At 38.1% G+C, this 22,563-nt stretch overlaps 2 protein-coding genes and 1 long non-coding RNA gene across 4 annotated transcripts in view; 1 reads left to right on the top strand and 2 right to left on the bottom strand.

Annotated features, from left to right (window-relative positions):
• Positions 1 to 2,584, top strand: part of LOC131187962 (uncharacterized) — a 76,051-nt gene extending 73,467 nt beyond the window's left edge. Inside the window, exons 9-10 of one of the 2 annotated variants that reach the window (XR_009152690.1) lie at positions 986 to 1,261; positions 2,305 to 2,584. This is a non-coding gene — a long non-coding RNA (uncharacterized LOC131187962). The remainder of the gene's footprint in view (positions 1 to 985; positions 1,262 to 2,304) is intronic. The other variant, XR_009152691.1, reaches the window with a different exon arrangement.
• ASPG (asparaginase) overlaps positions 1 to 7,557 on the bottom strand; it is a 92,085-nt gene extending 84,528 nt beyond the window's left edge. The window contains exons 1-3 of the mRNA XM_058162817.1: positions 7,438 to 7,557; positions 3,489 to 3,612; positions 2,137 to 2,248 (exon numbers count right to left, since the gene is read on the bottom strand). Coding sequence (XP_058018800.1) covers positions 2,137 to 2,248; positions 3,489 to 3,612; positions 7,438 to 7,504 — 303 coding nt within the window. The 5' untranslated portion in view covers positions 7,505 to 7,557. The remainder of the gene's footprint in view (positions 1 to 2,136; positions 2,249 to 3,488; positions 3,613 to 7,437) is intronic.
• A 10,434-nt stretch (positions 7,558 to 17,991) lies between these two features.
• TDRD9 (tudor domain containing 9) overlaps positions 17,992 to 22,563 on the bottom strand; it is a 107,977-nt gene continuing 103,405 nt past the window's right edge. Inside the window, exons 35-36 of the mRNA XM_058162816.1 lie at positions 19,345 to 19,417; positions 17,992 to 18,278 (exon numbers count right to left, since the gene is read on the bottom strand). Of these exons, the coding sequence (XP_058018799.1) occupies positions 18,177 to 18,278; positions 19,345 to 19,417 (175 nt within the window). The 3' untranslated portion in view covers positions 17,992 to 18,176. The remainder of the gene's footprint in view (positions 18,279 to 19,344; positions 19,418 to 22,563) is intronic.

The raw sequence follows: 22,563 nt of genomic DNA, 5'->3' as shown, positions 1-22,563 counted from the left end.
CTGAGGGACTCTGGGAGTTGAAGTCCAAAAGTCTTAAAGGGACCAAGTTTGGACACCCCTGTATTAGAAGATCCAAAAACCAGGTTAGGAACAGACTGTTATGGAGGAAATCTATCCATGTGGTCACTAAGAATTGATAGCAACTTGACAATACGTAATCAATGCATCAAAAGTGCACTACTGCATAGCAGATCTTTGATTTCCACTAACAAGTGAAAGTGATTTTTTCCTAAACCACTAATACATCAGCTTCTAGAAGCTCGAACATATACCAAAAAACAGAAACCTGTTTTATACACCTATACAATTTAGATAGATAGCTGGGAATTCTGGGAGCAACAATCCAAACAAAGCAGTTATCAGTCCTTAGAACCTTTCCCCCACAAACTTGCTACTTTTAACTCCACTGAACAGAAACATCAGTGATTAAATACTTCTGTGTCCAGAGAACATATTCTTTATCAAGAAAGTTATGGGGGTATATGACACTCATCGTTCCACTGAATTCTATTTTTTAAAATTTCATTGTGTTTCGATAATGTGTTTCGATTAAGACAGATTGCTCTGTAAATTGCTTATTCTTCTGCAAATTCTCGCTGGCATGTCATCTGTAAATTTTGCAGAGTAAAAAGCAGCAATATGCTGCCATCTTGTGGTCATATGAATTTTAGCAGAAAGGTTTAAAAAACCTGTTTTAAGTGAGTCATGGTATTATAGAATTATAGAACTGTAAGTCACTTAAAGTTGCATCAGCTTTCATTTTCTTCATTCCTTTTCCTAGAACAGTGTTCCTTAAAGTGTGATCATGGAGGTAATACAAGACCCTTTCAGGGGTCCATGAAATCACCATTATTTGTCCGATATTGCAGCTATAGGTAGTCCTATAGCTGCAACAGCTACAACAGTTCATTTAGCGATCGTTCAAAGTTACAAAGGCACTGAAAAAGTGACTTATCCCTGTTTTTCACACTTATGACCGTTGCAGCATCCCCATGGTCACATGATCAAAATTCAAATGCTTGGCAACTGACTCGTATTTCTGAAGATTGCAGTGTTCCAGGATCATGTAATCAGTGGTGGGTTACTACCAGTTCACCCCCGGTTCAGGAGAACTATTAGCGGCCGTAGCAGGAGGCTCCGCCCACCCACCTGGACATCATCACAGATGGTCTGCACATGCACAGAAGGTTCTGTGCATGCACAGAAGGGACGCACGTGTGCAAAGCGCATGCACATTCACGAGAACGAACCAGTAGCGAAGGTAAGTGGAACCCACCCCTGCATGTAATCAGCAACCTTCTGATCAACAATGGGGAATGCAGATTCACTTAACAATCATGTTACTAACTTAACAAATGCGATTATTCACTTAACAACTCTGACAAGAATACCATAAAATGGGGCAAACTCACTGGTTCATTAGCAACATAGATTTTGGGTTCAATTGTGGCCATAACTCGAAGACTACCTGTATTTAACTCAATGTTATTTTTATCATTATTTATATCTGTTAAAATTATAGTTTTTTCATAAACACATTTTATTTATATCAATATCTAATGGCTTTAATATTGTTATTTTATATGATTCAATTCTACAAATGCATCCAGTTTCATTTTTAATTTGATTAATATAACCCATACAAACCAAAGCTTTCCTGCGGTTGGTCCTCTATAACTTTTAGAAGTAGGAAGCGGTCTGAGAACAAAATATTTAAGAAACATTCCTAGAGCAATCTTGGAAGCAGGATCTTAGTTTTTAGAAGAACATTTGTGTATTTTTTTAAAAAATGTTTAAGAGATAACCATAACTATTGTTCCAATGAGGTTCTCATGAGTTTGCTCCAACTCATTCCTCAAAAAAGAAATCAGTAACAATGGAAATAGGGAAAATGAAAGATGGCATATAATAGTATGAGTTTAATAGGCAGCCATGTGAATCACACAACTTGTCAATTAAGAGAATTGGTTGGCTTTGACTATGTAATCATCTCAGTTAAAAATAAATCAACGATTTGAAAGAACTGAAGTTTTAGTGCTATATTAGGCAATTGATCAGAAATAATATCTGAGTTATTGATCATGGAGCGATTATGTATCTGTGACAAATAACAAATTATTTATTTTTTAAAATTACCTCAAGGCACCTGGCAATTTTGTCCCATTCAGATGGTGTCATATTTGAAGAATCTAGTAGAGGAGAAAGTTCCAGGATGGTGTAGATAATTCTTTTATCCTGGTTGGAAGAACTGCCATAAAAAGAACATCTTCTGAAATAAACCGTTTTAACAATATTGTTTTTCAGATCACTCTGGACAAAGGTATCAAGTTGATGAGAAAATCTACAAACAGAATGGCTTTCATGCAAGATATTCTTGGCAACTTGTGAATGGTTGACCTGATACAGATGCAAGCAACAGTCATTCTGAAGTTAGGCAGCACCTAAACTGAATAAATTAAATTAAATTAAATTAAACCCCTGTACCCCTCTTTGTCTGTCACTGTACAAATTCATTTTCCCTCACTCTCAGCCTCCTGAGGCTCCACTGCTACACATAGTTCTATCGTTTAATTCTCTGCACCCATCCTCAACTTCCAGCTTTACCAACTCCACAAAATATAAAACTCCAAATCCTCTTTTGCACTAAGTACACAAAAGTGCCATCTTTTTTTTAATTATCTGTACTAAAATAGTGAGGTTTTCCTTTAAAAATCAGCATTAATTTAAACAAATTCAATCGTTTTCCATCTATTTGGTAGTTATCTATTCTATAACTGTCTGGTTTGGTACAGCAACCAAACAGGACAGGTACAGACTCCAATGGATATGAAGATTGCAGAAAGAACAATTGCAACCAGCCTGCCTTCCATAGAATACTTCTACATTGTGCAGGTCAGAAGGAGCTGGGAAGGTATCTGCAGATCTCTCACATCCTGGTCATTAACTGTTTCAACACCTTCCCTCAGGGCGGTCCTATAAGGCATTTTATGGCAAAACAACTAGGCACAGGGACAATTTTTTTCCTCGTGCCTTCATTCTACTGAACACTTAATTCTCTCAGTGCTGCCTAATGTCTATTAATCAATGTAGCTGCGGTATTACTTATTCTTATTACTATTTTCTTTACTCCCTTTTTTATTGATAATGTTATTATTATTCTTTTGCTTTGCATGTATACTGAGTGCTTCTGTATGGAGACAAATTCCTTGGGTGTCTAATCACACTTAGTCAAATAAAGTATTCAATTTAATTTAATTTTAATTAATTTAGATAATTGGCCAGATATTGCAATTTTATTTCTTCAAACCGCAAAGGGATTAGCTCAGGATTTGGCCGGCTCCAATCCCAATATATCAGGAGAGAGTCTCAGGTTGGAAAGGGTTATTCTAGACATAATCTTAAATATTTTTTTAAAAAATATCCAGGATGCTTCACAGGGAATTCAAAAGCTCATTAAACAAAAACATTCTAGTATTCCAAATACATACGGAAGTACCAAAGTGTCAACTCCAAGGCGGTTATATAGTTGGGTTTCCTTGGCATATGATGCATCATGAAGTATGGTCATCTTCTTCAGAGCTTCTGCAAGCTTGTTAGCTTCAGGGACAAGACCTGAGAAATAAAATAAAACAATTTTGAATAAACCAATTTTCTCTGAATGTTTATCTGAACTTTGAGACTGAGCTGCAGGTTGGTAGTAGAAACTTGGTTTGCATCAGGGGCGAAATGCTCCCAGTTCGGACCGGATCAGCCAATCCAGTAGTGATTGCGACGGGTGGTTCAGAGAACTGGTAGAAAAAATCCCTAGCCCCTCCGCCCATGCCCAGCTGAGCCGCGTGATTGTCAGAGCCTTTTCGGCTGAATAGGTTGTAAAAAAAATGCTTTTAAAAGTAAAAAAAAAAGATCTCACACCACAGCTGATCACCCTCCCAAGCGCGCGCTGTTCTACTTACCCCATGCCTCCTTTTGGCGCACCTCGCATTTGGTGCATGATGCACACTGCACATGCACGCACAGCACGCATACACAGCCATCAAACCGGTAAACCGGTTCAGATTTCACCACTGGATTGCATGAAGACAATACCAGGTTCATTCCTTGCATCTCCAGTTAAAGCCAGACATATTCTTGTCTAAAACCCTGAATAGTCATTTCAATGATTGTGAAAATAGCAAGCACAAATGGATCAATAGCAAAGATTTACTATGCTGTTCCACTAGAACCAAAAATAAAATTCATATAAAATGGTATCTGAAATCATAAAACATTGCCCATGCATTTTGCTTATCTAAAACTGAAAAGAGGCAAGATGTGAAATAAAAACAAGGAAGGCTATCATCTGCAACAGATTTTACACAATCACAATATTGCTTAGTGCAATGTGTGCCGTTCCTGTACTTTTGGCCCCTCCTAACTGAATCAACAACAGAGGGCCAGGCTCATATTTAAATTACTTCAGAAGAATCCTGAAATATTTAGAATCAGCCCATTTCGTTATAAAATTACTGTAAGCATTCAGCTTAATCTAATGCACATACCTTATTGACAGTATGGCTCAGATTAATACAGGTAGTCCTTGATTTATGATAATAACAGAGCTTGGCAATTACGGTCGTAAATCATGATAGTTGTAAAGTGGGTCACCACATGACCAGACCTGTATTTGTGACCTCTTTTTGTTGTGGTAGTCATTAAGCGAATACCGCAGTCTTTAAGTGAATATCATGGTTGATGAGGGAACCATTGTTCACTATGGATCAGTTTTTACTAGAAGTAAAACTGTAAGTAAACATTGGTTTCTATAAATCGCGCCTACATATATCAGGCTGCTAGAAATTGCCTAAAAATGAGCTGGTTGCAGTCATGTGACCATGGGGGGAGATTTCAAAAGTGTGTCATAAGTCCCTTTTGAGTGGTCATTGATAAATCAAGGTCCACTTGTATTGCTCTTAAACAGTTTTAATTTGCCATGTGATCAGAAAAAGAAACTAGGTTTTCCCGTTCCTAAAAAATTAGCACTATTTATATGAAACAAAATATTGCATATTATACAGTACAAATCTTGTTTCAAAAATTTTTGAAAGGTTTTTCAAAAGGTTTCAAAAGGTTTTCAGGTACGCACGTATTTATCAAGAATAAACATTTTTCCATGTTATCCCTGCCCATGGAGGCGGTGCCCTTTACATGAGGGGTTTGCCTTATTCAGGAACATCTTACTCACTTGGAATAATGCTCACTTTCACTATTACTCTGACAGCTGCTGCAATATTGCACTGCTACAATAAACTACCCAAATTACAGAGCTACTTTAAAACGTCCAGACCTAAGCATCCAAGTTTTCTTCCTTGTGTCTACAAGAAGAAGGAAAAAAATCTAAAACATCAATTAAGCCTTCTTGTTATCATTTTATTTGGATGTATTTGAACACTTGAGCCAAAGAATTCTTCTGCAAGCTGCCCTGTGTTACCAAAAAGTCAGGAGAAAAAATGAAAGTTGGATCAAGAAGAAACTTGTGTATTAATAATTGACCCACACACCCCTAGGCAAAAGCACATAAACACCCAAAGTTATTCATGGAGGGTGAAGTAATGTGAATGTATATCAAAGGTTCATGTTGAAAAGTGATTTATTTTGGTGTGATTTACTTTCAACTAGTATGGAACAATCCTATGCATAACAAGTTGGGGAAAAGAAGCAAGGAATGGTCTCTGGCATTCTTATCAGTCTTTTTAAAAGGTTTTGCATTTATGTCTATGTATGCAAAGTATTAGGCAGGCTGCATTCCCTCAGTTCTGGATCATACATTTTGGAAGGATGGAGAAGGTGTGGAAATTTCCAATCTCTGGATCATGTGATTCTAAAGGAAACATGTAGTAGGCTTAGAGTAGAGTGTTAGCAGCATTCTGACCCAATGTACAAGTGCTTCTCCCATAGGGATACCTTGGAGAATATTTTGGGAAAAGATTTCTCCATTGCTTCAACCTGGACCCAGCCCAGTTGCAGACCTGGTCCTTCTTTTGTTGCTTTGTCCCATTAAAGCAAACTTTATTATTGCTTTTAGAGAGTTATCTTGCTGGCAGATGGTGGAGTCCCAGTCTCCTTTACATTACAGTATTCTGTTCCATCAAAGAATTTTAAAAATCTCCTTCAAATCATGTTCAACTCCTGGTGGCTTCCTGGACATCCCCTTTCCACAATCCTAATCACATTTAGCCCCCACCCCCTTCATTCAATGAACACATGAGAACAACGATCATATGAAATCAGAGCTGAAGAAGTTTCTTGGATGAAAAGCGAAACATCTTTAAAGAAAAAAACAAACTTCAAAGTCCAGTTACCTCTTGAAAAACCACCTTTGGGACAACCATGACCTGGATGACTGAGAATCTCCAGAGACATCAAGCTGTACTCTGGCACATCTAGCCATCATTCTGCTAAACAAATAATTCCCTCAACACTGTCAAACTATTTACTAAATCTGCACTACTATTAATTAATTAATTTATTTATTTTATTTATTAATTTGATTTTTATACCGCCCTTCTCCCGAAGGACTCAGGGCGGTGTACAGGCAAGATAAAACCAACAATACAATATACAGATTAAAATACCATTTTAAAAAACTTATTTAATTAGCCTGAAATTAAAATTACCGTAAACTAAATACCCCGTTTAAAAATTAATAAAATTTCACATTAAAAATCCAATTTAAGCCAGCCCCGCGCAGATAAAGAGATATGTCTTCAGTTCGCAACGGAATGTCCAAAGGTCAGGTATTTGATGTAAACCCGGGGGAAGCTCGTTCCAGAGTGTGGGCGCCCCCACAGAGAAGGCCCTTCCCCTGGGGGCCGCCAGCCGGCATTGTTTGGCGGACGGCACCCTGAGAAGTCCCTCTCTATGGGAGCGTACGGGTCGGTGGGAGGCGTGTGGTAGATCTTCTCATCATTCCTATCACCCATCTCCTTCCATTTATGACTGTATGACTGTAACTTTGTTGCTTGTATCCTTACGATTTATGTTGATATTGATTGTTTCCTGATTGCTTATTTGTACCCTATGACTATCATTAAGTGTTGTCTCATTAAGTGTTAAATTTGTACCTAGGACTATCATTAAGTGTTGTAAGTGTTGTACCTTGATGAAGGTATCTTTTCTTTTATGTAAACAAAGAGCGGATGCAACAAGACAAATTCCTTGTGTGTCCAATCACACTTGGCCAATAAAAAATTCTATTGTGTCCTATTGTATTGAAGACCACCAGATTGGACCCCCGTTGTATAGGGTCCAGCTCGATTTCAATAAGCGCTTTTATCCACGAGGGAGTGAAAGCGTCCCACGATGAATTTCTGCCGAGAGGCGCGTGCAAGGAAAGGATCCCTGCGGAGAGAAGATCGCTTCTCTCTCTCAGCCTCACCAAGCGCCTTCTTACTCACTCACCCTCTGACTGGGGCACCATCCCGATAGTCCCCCCGGTGTTGATAACCAGCACCCACACTTCGGCCATGGATCGACATCCGATGTCAAGGGCCGGAGCGGGCTCGGTGTACGAGAGAGCCTTGCCCAGCTCGCCGTTCTCCTCTTCTGTCATGATGGTTCCCCGCTAGGAGAGAGGAAGGGCCGGAGATATGGATGCCCCACTCGGGCAAGCTGGGCATCCAAATACCGGCTCTTAGTGCCGCCCCTTTCCGGGCTCGCCGTCTCCCATTGGCCAGGCCTCGTCCTACCTCCCCAGTAGGGGACGGGGGGTGGGGAGCGGACAAGGGGAGAACTAGACGACCCGCTTCAGCTTCCTCCCGTTGAGCTACTTGGTTGCGCGGAGGTGACCGGAGAAGGCAGATACGATTGAGCTCCTGACCTGGGGAGGTTTCATTGCCCTCCGGCGGTTCCACCTCCCTCCCTCCGGTGCACTACGACCCTGAACTTTTCTCTAAGGGAGGAAAACAAAGTGCCCCCCCACCCCGTTTGGTGGTGGTGGGGTTGAAAGCCGGTGCTGAGAAATAAGCCGGGGCGACAGAAAACTGGTTTAAGAAGAGAACCGACAATCACTTGTCAGGAGCTCCTGCTCCACCTAGACTAGAAGACCTCCAAGGCCCCTTCCAGCTCGATTCTGATTCTCTCTTAAAACTTTACTGAGCTGCCTCAAAGACAACCACCCCCCCCTTTTTTTTGGGGGGGGGATGTCGGTCGATGTTTCAATTATTAACCTTTTCGAAATCAAAATACAGGGTGAAAAAGTTCAAAGCAAAGGGGGAGGGGGGAAGTATCTTGCTGGGTCAAACCAAGAGAACACCCAGTTCAACATTTCTGTTTGGACGAGGGCCACATCCCTCCAAGCCTTCTCTTTTCTGAAGGGGGCACGTGTGAAAACGTCCACGCTGGGCTGCGTGTGCTCTTATGTCGATGAACGGCCTCGAAAAAAATTCGGTGAACTTTTGTGGTGACCTCTTAAATGACTGGATTAAAAAGTTTGATCTTCTAATAAGGGGAAAACGGTTTCCCAATTTTTATTTATTTATTTATTTAAATGATTTCCCAATTACCACAGCATGTTGAAATTCAGTCATGCGAAAATGCGTTGCCTGTTATCAAAATTTAAATTTAAAAAAAATTCATTTGGTGCTCTAAAGCAGGGATCTCCAACCTTGGCAACTTTAAGCCTGGAGGACTTCAACTCCCAGAATGCCCCAGCCAGCTTTGCTGGCTGGGGCTTTCTGGGAGTTGAAGTCCGCCAGTCTTAAAGTTGCCAAGGTTGGAGACCCCTGCTTTAATGGGTCTGGAATTTTGTGCTGTTTTTTAATCAAAGAAAAGGCCTAGTACTCTGTATGTTCCAATAACACTCAAAACATATATCATTTTGTAATTTTTTTTAAAAAAAGCTCTTCCTCTGCTGTGGGGTGTTGTTTTATTTTCCATGACAGAGCCACCTCTTGACCTACCGTTTCCTTTGTAATAACTGTACAGAATAACCACGGTTTGTACACCTTTTGTCCTTTTCTTTTTTACTTCCTTCCATATATTTTGTAGGAAACAATTTAAGATGTTTCGGTGCCTGAGGCAGGATGTATGTACTCTAGCTAAGTAAGTATATAATGGATTTATAGGGCTGCCAAACTCAAAAGAATGGTTCTGGACAGCATGTCAGCAAATGGACAGTCATTTCCTCAAGATTTCTCTAGGGTAGAAAAAATTCTCCTACAGCTATTTAACGTTCATATTTATCAGTGAATTTGCCATGTTTGTTTGAAAGAGGGCTTTTACTTTGCTTTGATTTTTGTTTTCATTTGCCACAATTGCTGTTGCCTGCAATAACAACTGTGTTGGAGCCTTTGCTCCCTAGTGGCTTGGACCATTTTTCTGGAATATTATAGAATCATAGAATCGGAACTGGAAGGGACCTTAGAGGTCTTTTAGTTCAACCCCCTTGCTTAAGGCAGGAATAGTCCTTATTCCACATTGGACAAATGAAAACTGCTAGTGAGGAAGCATCCATAACTCCAGGACGCAAGCTGTTCCATTGACTAATTGTTCTATCAAGAATTTTCTCCTTAGTTCAAAGCTGGATCTCTGACTAGCTTCCAGATTGCTTCTTGTCCTGCTCTCAGGTGCTTATGAAGAGGCAGAACAGTTCCAGTTGCCTAAAACAGTGTAATTTTTGTGACTAACTCTGAATAAGTCCTTGGTTTATTTTACAAAAAAAAAAATCCAGGAAATGAAATTGCAGAAGTAATATCTGGAGCACCAGTGAAGATGAAAAGCCAGTTTGAGTTATATATACAAGTGGTGTTTACAACCACAACTGGGACCAGAATTTGCATTGCTTTGCAAATTGTTCCGTGAGTTGGACCTAATTTTACATCCTTTTTTTTGCCCTGGTTGTTAAGAGAATAACACAGTCAGTGAGCAAATCCAAATTCCGCCTTTGACTTTTCATGTCAGGAGCTAGCTGGGAAAGTCGCAAATGGTGATCACATGACCCTAGGATGCTGTAACATTGTAAATATATGACAGTTGCCAAGCACCCGAATTCTGAACACATAACCATGGGGATACTAATGACAATCATAACTGCAAGGAACGATCCTGTCACTTTTTTCAGTGCTGTTTTAACTTTAAACAGTTGCTAAGCAATTGGTTCCAAGTTGAGGATGTCCTGTAATGATTATAAGGGTGAAACACTGCTTTTCCTCTCTTGCTGGAACATCAGGTCACTCTCCAATAGCCTTGTTTATCTGCCAAACTACTGTGAACAATTTGTACTGCACTTTACCAATAAAGTCAATCTGATTGTAATTGTTCACGAGCAATTAATTCTATGTGGCAACTGGAACAATGTCTGTGTCATCTGTGCCCCCTTTTTAGCCTTCTGCCCCATAGGCTCAATCCATGCGCTCTAGGAGGGCACGGAGGACATGGTCATCTGAAAGTTAGCATCACCTTTGGGAGAAGGGTTTGTGGTAGCCTTCAGACAAACAGTGGCACAGCATTTCCTAAAGAGGACCTCCTTGGATCTGGTTAATTTCAGCAATTTTCTCTAGAAAGGATATATTGGAGATTCTGCAATAGTTATCCAGTTAATTTTGATAACTACTGCAATTTCAATTTTTCTTTTTCTGGAGAAAGTGGTTGAAATGATATTTGGGGTATCTGTGACAGCAACCTAGAAAAATGTGTAATATTTGAACCCTTTTACTCAAACATGAAATGGAAACGGCCACTCCAATAGATGACCTTGGCTGGAACTGGATAAGAGAGTCTGTCAAACATGGTATGTTTCAAAACTGCCTCAAGGGATGGGGATTGGAAGCACTTGGTTGAAATTTATTTTAGAAAATTTATTACCTATTCCAATTATAATGAACTCTGGGCAAAGTACAACAAAATCAAGTGCAACGGACAGATACAAGAGTAAATGTTTAATATAAACAATTAAAGTTAATGACCTGCCAACAGTCATTAGAGGAGGAGGCAGCACCACCCACTGGGTTTTCTGGACTCGCTAGCCTCTAGCACTGCAGCACTGCAAATATTCTTCCAGCCCTTCCTTGAAAGCCCATTAGCCCAACATACCTCTAAATGGCAGAACAGCAAGAACACAGCCAGTTTGTTTCTTGGCAGAAGACAGAGAATAAATAACTTCTTAGAAATGAAAGAGAACTCATTGGAATGATTGTGAGGATGGACATTTCTAAACTTCTCCAAAAACCACCCCCCAAACCATTAGAGTTTAGATCATTGGAGGTGATCTATTCAAGTAAGGATAGGGGTTGTAAACACAGTGACAACATCCTTAACAAATGGCTATCTATGTCTCTATGGAGATTCTCAGTCATCCAGGTCATGGTTGGAAAGTCCAGATGCTTCTTGGGGAAAAAAAAAGCACCTTTGGGACAAATGGCTATCTAATTTATATAGCACATACCAATCTTTAGGCAGAGGATTCTATATAACATACAGTTCTCACTGTCTGGGAATTTGACTTAAATATTTCATTTGCAAACAGTTTCCCTGCAACTGCCACCTCTACACTTTAACTCCTCTTCTCTGAAATGAGAGAAAAAGTCAGTGCCATCAAGTCATGTTGACCACCCCAACATGGCATGCTGCAGATATTTGGGATTACAAAGTGCATGCTGTTCTCCAAGCAGCCCAACATATTTCTGGATGAGAACCCTTATTATTCTCTTTGATGGACAAAATTCATCCAGCAGTTTTAATAGTTCTTCAGAGACCTTGATTTTCAGACATCAGTTATCAACCTGGATGTTTTTGCCTAAGCATATTACTACTAGTAGTCAGCATCCCTCTTTAAAAAAATTGCAGCTAGAACACAATATTCTCAGTTGCAACAAGACCGGTAATAGAATGAAAGATTTTAACAAGAATGAAGCAGAAATGCATGTAGTGTGCCTTTCAGTGTACATTTGCTTAATTTTATACCTTCAACTATATAAACCAAAACATCTCATGTGAACTATTCCAAATTTTGCTCTATGGTTCATCAGCAATAAAAATCAAAGAGTACATGCATTAAAATAATGTTCAAATACATGTTATTATATTTTTGAACATTATTGTAAAAACAAGAACAATGTGCATGTATAGTAAAAAGTTTGGTAACATCTTTTAAGACTCAAAAAATCATTCTAATGAATTATAAGGATTTACAATATAATCTTATTTTATCAGGGATAAAATCTTAGGTCAACTCACCTCAGAGGGTTGTTGTTGCTGGGAAAATAGGAGAAAGGAGTATGTCATTGTCTTGAGTTATTTATAAAACTAATGAAGATGGGATAAAAATAAAGCTACCAAATTCTTTACTTTTTGACTACCATAATCCCCCGCCCATTAAAGACCTTGGAGTTTTCATATCAAATGATGTAAGTGCCAAAGCCCACTGCAACTACATCGCAAAAAAGGCTTTAAGAGTTGTAAACTTAATCTTGCGTAGCTTCTTCTCCAGAAGAAGCTACTTACTTTCGAGACCACCTGCTGTTACCTTATGCCTCCCACCGACCCGTACGCTCTCACAGAGAAGGTCTCCTCAGGGTGCCGTCCGCCAAACAGTGTCGGCTGGCGGCCCCCAGGAGTAGGGCCTTCTCTGTTGGAGCATCGACGCTCTGGAATGAACTTCCCCCTGGCTTACGCCAAGTGCCTGATCTTCGGACCTTTCGCCGTGAGCTAAAAACACACTTATTTATTCAAGCTGGACTGGCATAATGGTTTTTAAAATTTTAAACTGGGTTTTTATTGTTGTGGGGTTTTAAATTTATAAATTTTAAATTTAAATTTTAAATATTGGCCTTTTTGTACTATGCTCTATTTTAATTTTGGTTTTAATTGTATATATATTGTGTTTTATTTTGGCTGTACACTGCCCTGAGTCCTTTGGGAGAAGGGCGGTATAAAAATTTAATAAATAAATAAAATAAATAGAAACACTACACTACTAACCAGAGCATATAAAACATTTGCTAGACCAATTCTTGAATACAGCTCGCCTGTCTGGAACCCACACCTCATTTCGGACATTAATACAATTGAGCGTGTCCAGAAATATTTTACAAGAAGAGTTCTCCACTCCTCTGATTATAACAAAATACCTTATGCCACCAGACTTGAAATCCTGGTTTAGAAAATTTAGAACTCTGCCTCCTTCGACATGACCTGAGTTTAACTCATAGAATCATCTGTTACAATGTCCTTCCTGTTGAAGACTACTTCAGCTTCAATCACAACAATACATGAGCACACAATAGATTTAAGCTTAATGTGAACCGCTCCAATCTTGATTGCAGAAAATATGACTTCAGTAACAGAGTTTTTAATGCCTAGAATGCACTACAAGACTCTGTGGTCTCTTCCCAAAATCCCCAAAGCTTTAACCAAAAACTGTCTACTATTGACCTCATCCCATTTCTAAGAGGTCTGTAAGGGGCATGCATAAGAGCACCAGCATGCCTACCGTTCCTCTCCTAATATTCCCTTTGATTGTATCCAATCTCGTATAATTATTACATACTTAAGCTTATATATATGCTTATATATCGTATAGTTATTTCATGCTTATGCTTATATATACTGTTGTGACAAATAAATAAAATAAATAAATAAACAAACATGGATCTGCACCTACAGTGACCACCAGGTGGCAACAAATTTCCCAAAATTGGTTATTGCAATGTTCAGTTCCAAACAAGCCCTAGTCCGGTAAGGTAAATTGGGCTGAGAGTGAGTGAGCGCTTGGTCTCAATCTGAATAATATTAAGATACAGTATCTGCCCTTAACTCCCAGAATTTTCCAGCCAGAATGCTAGCTGGTGTATTCTGAGAGTTGATGCCCATACAGTTGTGCAGGTTAAAAAACAGTAGTACTTGTTCAACTACTACTATATCATGCTAAAATAAATCTTATATTATGAAATGTTCAAATAGTAAGTATATCTGTTTTCTGGATAAAATTGGCCTCTCGTTTCCATTTTGGATCAATTCAGTGTGAAAAGGCTGTTTTTATAACATAGGATAAAAACCAAGTTTGGCTCATAGTGCTTCTTGGTAAGTTACTCAGCTCAGGCACTTAACTGGATGATTTTTTCCTGATGTTACTCCTACTCTACCATTAGATAAGAGCTGAAAATACTTTGCTTTTTCCTGCAAAAATCTCTCTTAATCAACATATATATTAGGCTATATGGAACAAAGGTATGAACTGTTTTTGTTTGCTATTGTAAACTTCATGTGTAATTGCAAAGTGATTCCTTAATACGGTACGGATGCATTCCCAGCCAGGAGTGTACCAATTGTGAAGCATGCTTGGTATTTAGTTCAATGCCACATATTTTCACAAGACATTCCATGCTTATTTGTTAAGGCAACATAAGGTAAGGAAGCAATAGTGTATTAAATGTGGTGCAGAGGATATCATTCATTGCTATGTTTAAGGTGGGGGGGAAGTTGGTACAAGATGGGGATTTTCATTACAATGGTATGGCAATGAAGCTCAGTAACCTTTGTCTCCAATACTGATGACCTGAGGAAAATTGCTTACTTTCACAGTTGCATTTAATACCAAGAAAGGACCTACATCCATTTATACTAGAACAAGTGCTATCTTAAATTTGGTAGTTCATATACAATCAGAACTTTTGTCAGTCTTGTAAGGTAGACTAAATAGAAAATAAAGCCAGGTGAGCTAATTCTACTTGATTCTTGCAAGTCAGAAAGTATACTTTTCCCCTTCTACCCCAACTTCTTCACAGCCCAAGAACTTGGGAGGGTCCCTTTGGAGCCTCTTGTGCTGCCAACATTCCTGCAGAGGGCTCAGCTGCCTTTTATCTCACCATTCCCTTGGCTGCTGTCTCTTCGACCTATCATCCAGGGATCATTGCTAAATCCCATTACAATTTTTTTTACAATAAAACTCTTGCAGGAAAAGAAACCCCAGAACTTTAGTGAAGTGTGACCATCAATTTATCCTCTTACATTAAGTTTTGATATGTGCTCGTTTTAAAAACAAAACAAAACAGATCCAGTATCTGGAAGTTTTAGGATCAGGATGGGTTAAATCAAGTTCAGATTAAATCCTATCAAGATTTAATAATAAATCTTGGTAGAGATTGGTAATGAGTTGGTAATCATTGGTGATAATCTAATAACATTTGTCCCAGTAGTCATTCTGAAACAGAAACTCTGGGAGTTGAAGTCCACAAGTCTTAAAGGGACCAAGGTTGGAGACCCCTGACCTAGATGACCTAGAAGCTATAACTGGTACAAAAGAATAGAATTCTTTTATTAAAATGGCTACATTGCTTCCAAGGTACTTCCCCCCCCCCCACCCCAAATCCTAGTCATTAACTTTAAAGCTACTGAGAGTTTGAATGTAAATGCATGGAAACATAATTTTTTCAAATAAAAAAAAATAAAGCCGATATAACACGCTATCAAGAAATATCAGGGAATGCCTTGTCAGAACAATATCTGCCTATTGCTGGGCCAAAGTGCCATTCATCTAAACTAAACTTTCTAGATTCTATCATATCTCAAGACCTAAAATGGACGCCTAACATCAAAAACATCATCAAAAAAGCACAACAAAGAATGTTCTTTCTACGCCAAATCAGAAAGCTCAAACTGCCCAAGGAGCTGCTGATAACAGTTCTACAGAGGAATTATTGAGTCTGTCATCTGCACCTCTATAACTGTCTGGTTTGGTTCTGCAACCCAACAAGACAGACACAGACGTCAGAGCAGGGGTCACCAACCAGTGGTCCGTGGACTAAATACTATTTAACTTTTTTAAAAATTCATATTTGTGGTCCACAGGATTGAAAATTATGAATTTAGTGGTCCCTGAGGTCTGAAAGGTTGGTGACCCCTGCTTCAGAGGATAACTAGAACTGCAGAAAAAACAATTACTACCATCCTGCCTTCCATTGAGGACCTGTATAATGCACAAGTCAAAAAGAGGGCTGAAAATATTTACAGACCCCTCACATCCTGGAAATAAACTGTTTCAACTCCTACCCTCAAAATGCCACTATAGAGCCCTGCACACCAGAACAACTAGACACAAGAACAGTTTTTCCTGAACGCCATCACTCTGCTACACAAATAATTCCCTCAACACTGTCAAACTATTCACTACGTTTGCATTACTATTACTATTAATCTTCTCATTATTCCTATCACCCATCTCCTCCCACTAATGACTGTATGACTCTAACTTTGTTGCTTGTATCTTTACAATTTATATTGATATTGCTTCCTAGTATGATTTGATTGCTTATTGTACCCTATGACTATCATTAAGTGTTGTACCTTATGATTCTTAATGAATGCATATTTTCTTTTTACGTACACTAAGAGCATATGCACCAAAGACAAATTGTGTGTCCAATCACACTTGGCCAATAAATAAATAATTGTAAAAAAAAATTCTAAAAATTCTAATCAAAACCCTTTGAAGATTCAATATAAATGTATTAAGCAACAAACAACTCCTGTATACACTGAATTTCCAGCAAAGCATTGGCAGCTTGCTGAGCAGATCACAGCTTAATATATCTTTGGCCTACTAGATTTCAAAGATAAGACAAAGGGAAAGGCAGTGTAAATTATAGCATGATGTTGGAACGTTTTCGATCAAGCCATCTGGATAGCCTTATTACTTATCCCTTCCTACTAGGTCAGGGTGCTAGCTCTAGGGCCAGTAAATATCAACAATTTAAATTAAAGGACCACTGAGCCGTGACTGATTCTTCCCTCTGGTGCTATTCAGGGTCAATTCAGCTTGCTGTAAATTATTTCTTACAAGGACAATTCAGGGAGTTCACATGTAATGGGAAAGGGGGAGGAGCCTCTCATAGATTTGCAAGGGATTACAGCTCATTTGTGAGTTTTGTGAGATATTGACCAAACGACGGACCTTCTCTGCAGCAGCTCCCACTTTTCGGAACTCTCTTTCCCAGAGGCACGTACAGCCTGTCCTTTGTTAGCATTTCATAAGCAAGGCAAATGTCTATGGAGACTCTCAGTCATCCAGGTCATAGTTGTCCCAAAGGTGCTATTTTCAAGAAGCAAGTGGACTTTCTGGTTTTTCTTTGAAGACATTTCACTTCTCATCCAAGAAGTATCTTCTAGTCTGGCTGGATGGTGGGAAATTGAAGGATTTCTACTCCTTGCAGACAGCTGGTCATTTGCATTCTTTTAGCAGGTCTTTAAGGTCACCTGGAGGTTTATCTGTGTCATCAGGGACATCTGAGTAGTGCAAATTGGTGTGGAGCCTTCTTGGAACTGTTGAAAGGACTGTGTTGTAGAGTGGAGATAGATGATGGCGCATCCACCCCCTCAGGGGACCCTGATGACATAGATAGACCTCCAGGTGGCCTCAATAACTAAAAGAACGCAAATAACCAGCTGTCTGCAAGGAGTATAAATCCTTCCATTCCCCAAAATCCAGTCAGAGCTGAAGAATTTTCTTGGATGAAAAGCGAAAGGTCTTCAAAGAAAAACCAAAAAGTCCAGTTGCCTCTTGAAAAAAGCACCCTTGGGATAAACAAGGGAAGGTTGTCCCAAATGACATGATGATTGAGAATCTTTACAAGGTTGTGTGTTGCACCAGTAAGGTATCAACTTTTAGTGATTTTTGACTGAGAACATGCATTTTGTATATGTAAGCCTGGCTGTATGACTGTATTTTTTTTTTATATTGCCATATACTCCACAGAGTCTTCAGGACTGGGTGGAAAATGAATACATGCATATTGTATTAATATGATGTATTCAAAATACATTGAAAATAAATCAATTTTCCTCTTCGGTAAAAAAGAATTGTTTGAAATAATGAAGACTTTTTTATGCTCACTTGCTGTTCTTTTAACTTTTTGCAAAAAGTGCTTTAATGCTCAATAATTATATTTTTATTTTTCAAGTATATTAGAAAATTTAACACAGAATAACTGAAAACAAGTACCAAAACAGGACATATAATTTTTCAGAATCTTTTGAAGGCAAAAAATAAAAACTTAAAAAAAAAACCTTTAACATATTGTAAATAATTAACTTTGTTCATAAAAGCTTTTTATGACAACAGGTAACTTATCAAATCTTAAATACACTTTTTCCTGAAATAAAGGCCAAATAAAGGCATTAACAACAGAACGTCTTCCAGCATGAATTTAGGCATTTAATAACACCAACTTATGCAACTGGTATAGAGAGGAATTTCTCCTGCTTACAGCTAGCTGATCAGATTGATCAATAACAAGTGATGATCTCAGCTAAAAGGGAGAAATTAAGAGAGTTAGTAATAAACCACATTTTTTATGTAAGCAAAGTAAGAAAACTGAGCAATTTCTAACTTCCTTCGATACAGTTACAAATATAAAATACGTTAATCTTTTCTCTAAAGTTCAATAGTACAGGTATTTTTCAGCTTACGACCACAATTGAGCCCAACATTTCTGTTGCTAAATAAGACATTTATTAAGTGAGTTTTGCACCATTTTACGATGTTTCTTGTCACAGTTGTTAAGTGAATCACTACAGTTGTTAAATTAGTGACTTGACTGTTAAGTGAATGTGTCTTCTCCACTGACTTTAATTGTTTTTATATTGTATTTATGTGTTTATGTGTTTTTTAAGTGCCTGTAAACCGCCCTGAGTCCTTCGGGAGATAGGGCGGTATATAAATACGATTAAATAATAATAATAATAATAATAACAATGGTCGTAAGTCACTTTTTTCAGGGCTGTTGTAACCTTTTTTTTTAATTTATTTACATTTATATCCCGCCCTTCTCCAAAGACTCAGGGCGGCTTACAGTGTATAAGGCAATAGTCTCATTCTATTTGTATATTTACAAAGTCAACTTATTGCCCCCCCAACAATCTGGGTCCTCATTTTACCTACCTTATAAAGGATGGAAGGCTGAGTCAACCTCGGGCCGGGCTTGAACCTGCAGTAATTGCAGGCTACTGTGTTCTAATAACAGGCTTCTAACAGCCTGAGCTATTACGGCCTTTGAATGGTCACTAAATGAACTGCTGTAAGTCAAGGACTACCTGTCCACAGGATTTCTATAGTCCTAAAGAGTTCTAATCATCAAATCCCAAAATTAAAACTTCATTTCTTTCAGCGTCAAGCAAAAGTCCAAAAGTGGTCTTCATGTATAAAGTTAAAAAAAATTTCATTTTCAATTCCTTTTTTTCTTTTATATATTTTATCTTTTGTAGAAACAGACAGATACAACTTTTTATTTTTATCCCATCATCTTCGTAGTCCAAACTCAAACAGGTTTTTGCTTATATATTAAAACAGGATTAAAAACTTGGGACAAAACCTACCTGGGTCCATTCATATGATTTCTTACTCCACGTGGGAGGAATAGCTTCCCGAGGTTTCGATTTGCAAATTAAGCTGAAAGAGGAATTGCAAATAAAAGAAAAATTCATATAAATAATATCCCTTCAATGGAGAGCAGATTAATAGGGAAACAATAACACTTCAAATGCTGAAAGGATGTTACACAGAAGGTCAAGACTTATTCATTCTCATTCCGCAAAGCACACACGTTATAAGAGGGCTGATTCTGAGTAATGGTTTTTCTTTAAAAAAAGAAATCTTAACAGGGAATGAAGTTTAACAGCCAAAATAATTATTCAGAGCGGGATGCTGGTCTTCTCTTTATTAGATGTGCTCAAGCCATTTAATTAATTAGATTTGGACTCCTAGAATAATCGGAGCGTCGGTTTTCAAAACCTAAAAGGCCATTTCCAACTCTAAGATTTTATCATTTTGTATTTTTTTGGTCCTAAAGCTAAAAAATAAAAAAGTACAGGTAGTCCTCGGCTTACAACAGTTCATTTAGTGACTGTTCGAAGTTACAACTGTACTGAAAAAAGTGACTTATGACCATTTTTTACACTTATGACCGTTAGAGGATCCCCGTGGGACACGTGATTTACATTAGGATGCTAGACAATTGACTCACATTTATGATGGCTGCAGTGTCCTGGGGTCACATGATCCCTCTTTCCACAAGCAAAGTCAATGGGGAAACCAGATTCACTTAACAACCGTGTTACTAATTTAACAACTCCAGGGATTCACTTAACAAATGTGGCAAGAAAGTTGTAAAATGGGTCAAAACTTAACAAATTTCTTACTTAGCAACATAAATTTTGGGCTCAATGATGGTCATAAGTTGAGGACTACCTGTAAAGGGTTAATGCAAGATATATCATATGCTTGGAGCCGATCAAGTGATCTACGATTCACAACAATTGAGATTTCTTTCCCCTGTATCAGCCTTTTCTATTGGATGGTTTCCATATGTATTGGGTTGTAACTATCAGCATTTATAAGAAAGGGGGGGGGAAGGTTGAAAGTTATGAAAAGGAGGGAAATGGCCTTTAACGAAGTCCAGAAGCTTCACTTCTAAATCTCGACTAGGTAGTCAAATTATTGCACTAAGGTTAATAAAGTAGCTCGGGCAGCGGTCCCCAACCTTTCTGGCTCCATGGACTGGCAGTGGGGACAGAGAGGATAGAATGGTTTTGCATGCACATGCCCACCAGTTGCACAAATGGAGCTTTGTATGCTCATACACTACTTCCATGGCCCGGTTCCGAACAGGCTGTAGACTGCTTGCCAGTCCGCAGACCGGGACCCCTCAGCTAGGGTGATGGGCAATTCTCTGTTCTTGCTTCAATATCCTAGCAGCTCAAATACCAACTGGAAGAATTTATTAAGTACATTCTGATGACAGAGACATTTTTAAAATTATAATTTTAATCACAGTGTTTAAACTTTGCACTAGCCAGGTGCAATACATATAATTAAGTATTTATAATATAATTAATTATAATATTATATATATATATATTATATATTTATAATTTATATATTATTATATATATTATTATATATAATTTATATAATACATATAAAATATATTATATAATATATATATAATATAATATATATAATATATATTATTATTATATATATTATATTTATAATTAATTATAATATAATATATTTATAATATAATTAATTAATATAATACATATAATTAAGTACCATCAAGTCAGGACTGTTTATTAGTGATCACATAGGTTTTATCCATGATGAATATGGATGTATATACAATATATTTATGGGCTTCTGTCTATCTATCTACTCATCCATCCATAGAAAGAAAAGCTATGCTAGCTATTTTTAGAACATCTTATTGTGTACAGCAACTTGATTGCTACAGATTCTTTTTCTGCCAACTCCTCCCTCTCTAAACTGTGCAAAGTAAAGCAGTATTTGTATTCTAATTCATTCTGTCTAGACATGTTTTTCAAATATATAACTTCCTCTTAAGTAGTGAAGACACATAAGACATACAATTAACTTAAAACGCAGATATATGAATTGCCTATGATTTTATGAATCATAGGCAATTCCCCTCTATTTTTAATGCCCTGTAGGATCCAGGCACATTATTAATTTTATCTAATTCTATATTTTTTTTAAAAAACACCACCACTACAGAGCAGATAAACAGGGAAGGAAAGTAAACCATCCATTCACTTTCTCCTTAAATGAGACTTTTAACATTATTCCTAGAATTGCAGAATTGCAAAGGTAAGGAAAAAAACCATTTTTCTTGCATGCTGTTATTGCTTGTATTTTTCATACAGAGGAATCCAACAAAATGTGCATCCTTACTTGATCACAGAGATTGTGCTGGGAATAAGGCAACAATATTTCCACCCTTCATATCATAAAACCTGAAATTATTCCCTTTCAATGTCTTCCTATTTTGGGAGTTTTCAGCACGTTTTTGTGCTGAAAAACGTCCCCTCGGCTTATACTCGAGTATATACGGCTTATACTCAGTTTTTTTTTTCGTTTTTCACATTATACCGGCCGGCGAACTTGGCGGGCTTTTGCTTTAGCTGGGAAGCCCTGCCGGTGCAGTGAGAGGGCGGGCGGGAGCCGCCAGCCTTCTCGGCCGAGGAGGAGGTTTCGCCGACCGGTAGGTGCCTCATTTCCCACCCTCGGCTTATACTCGAGTCCCCAGTTTACCCCAGTTTTTGGGGTAAAATTGGGGACCTCGGCTTATACTCGGATCGGCTTATATTCGAGTATATACGGTATTCCCTTTCAATGTCTTCCTATTTTGGGGAGATTTGCACTTCTCATTTGTGATTTTTAAGGCATTAGAACACACGGGCTACTTACATTATAGCTAACTATCACTTCATACAAACCAAGTGAAACCCAAATGAATGTTGTATCCAGATGTGAACTTTAATATTATCCCATTGCACTTCTGTCTTTATTGTTTGTGGCACAGTAACGTACAATCCACACAACATGTTCGAATTCTGGGTTTATTTTTAAAAATTTACATCCCAGCAAATAATGACAGAATATGCTTCCAACTCAGCTTCTTTCCACTCCCACAACACATATAATTATAAGCCCAGCTCTTTTACATAGCTGCATGCACTTAATCTCTTCCGCTCTATTTCTCCATCCATCCATTTCCAAATCCCAGCACTTCCAAC

This window comes from Ahaetulla prasina, chromosome 1 (assembly GCF_028640845.1).
Source record: "Ahaetulla prasina isolate Xishuangbanna chromosome 1, ASM2864084v1, whole genome shotgun sequence".
Taxonomy (NCBI): Eukaryota; Metazoa; Chordata; class Lepidosauria; order Squamata; family Colubridae; genus Ahaetulla; species Ahaetulla prasina.
This window is presented reverse-complemented; position numbering and strand designations above follow the sequence as displayed.